Source organism: Terrapene carolina, unplaced genomic scaffold (assembly GCF_002925995.2).
Source record: "Terrapene carolina triunguis isolate 2854851 unplaced genomic scaffold, T_m_triunguis-2.0 Scaffold675, whole genome shotgun sequence".
NCBI lineage: Eukaryota > Metazoa > Chordata > Testudines > Emydidae > Terrapene > Terrapene triunguis.
In genome coordinates this window covers 126,989-128,160 of record NW_020665026.1, presented here as the reverse complement: position 1 = coordinate 128,160, position 1,172 = coordinate 126,989, and the positions used below count along the sequence as shown (strand labels likewise).

Genomic DNA, 1,172 nt, shown 5'->3' with positions numbered 1-1,172 from the left:
CCTCCTTCCATTGGAAACCCCCCCCCCCAGTGCAGATCCCTGCTCTAGGGCAGGGATGGCAGCTGGGAACAGCTGCTGCACAGACCCTGGTTAAAGCGGATGGGATCGCTGCTCCCTGCCTGTTCAACCCCTTGCCCTCCCCCCTTAGCTCCCCCCACTGACTCTGCCCCTCTGCTCCCCAGGCTCAACGGCCCCATGCCCGAAGGAGTGAAGGTCAAGGGGGCCACCCTCCTCTTCCAGAAACCCCTCACCCCCGACGACACAGGCGTCTACATCTGCCAGGTCGCCAACAGGTTTGCGGCCAAGGAGGTTCGGGCCAGCATCAGCATAAAAGGTAGAGTCTGGGGCAGGCAGGGTGGCAGCGCCCCCTTGTGGTGGGGTTGATAAGGTGATAGAGGGGGCTTGGCTCTGATGGGTAGAATAGGGCTGCTGGATGCAGACACTCCCTGGGGCTCTCCAGCTCCCCGCCTGTGATGCCCAGTGTCAGCACATGGGGGCGCTCTCAGTCCCATCCTGGAGCCAGCAGCCGGACTGGGGGCTGTGGGTTACCCTGCCCACCCATTGCTGGTGCAGTCAGAGCGCTGGCCCTGGGCTCGCCCTGGGCCCTCTGCATGTGGGTCCAAATCCAGCCCCATTGGGTTCGGGCACCTTCCCCTCACCAGGGTCTGAGCTCTCCTGGGGGAATCTGCCCGTCTCGTCCCCTCTGCCCAGCAATTGCTCTAGGGCCCAGCGCTGCTCAGTGTCGGGGCCTCCGGAGTCTGGCAGAGCGTCAGGGCTTGGCTGGGTCAGCACCTGTGCAGGGAGCCCTCCCTGGAGAGCCCAGTGCCGCACGAGGCAGGGATGGTGATAGAGCAGGGAGTGCTGAGTGCTGCTAGGGGGCGCTGTGCTGCAGGGAGCAGGGTAGGGAATCCGTAGCCTTACAGAAGCAGATTGGATCTTCAGATCTAGCACTAGCTGGGGCTGATAACTAAACATCAGGTGTTCAGGTGTCCATCTGTCCACCCACCCATCCATCCACCCATCCATCCATCTGTCCATCTGTCCACTCATCCATCCGCCCATCCATCCATCTGTCCACTCATCCATCCGCCCATCCATCCATCTATCCATCTGTCCACCCACCCATCCATCCACCCATCCGTCCATCTGTCCACTCATCCATCCGCCCATCC

The 1,172-nt window shown here is 62.4% G+C and overlaps 1 protein-coding gene across 1 annotated transcript in view; it reads left to right on the top strand.

The window, feature by feature from the left end:
* The window catches only part of NECTIN4 (nectin cell adhesion molecule 4), a 54,714-nt gene that overhangs the window by 34,693 nt on the left and 18,849 nt on the right, over positions 1–1,172 (top strand). Inside the window, exon 5 of the mRNA XM_029913492.1 lies at positions 183–334. Within this exon, the coding sequence (XP_029769352.1) occupies positions 183–334 (152 nt within the window). The remainder of the gene's footprint in view (positions 1–182; positions 335–1,172) is intronic.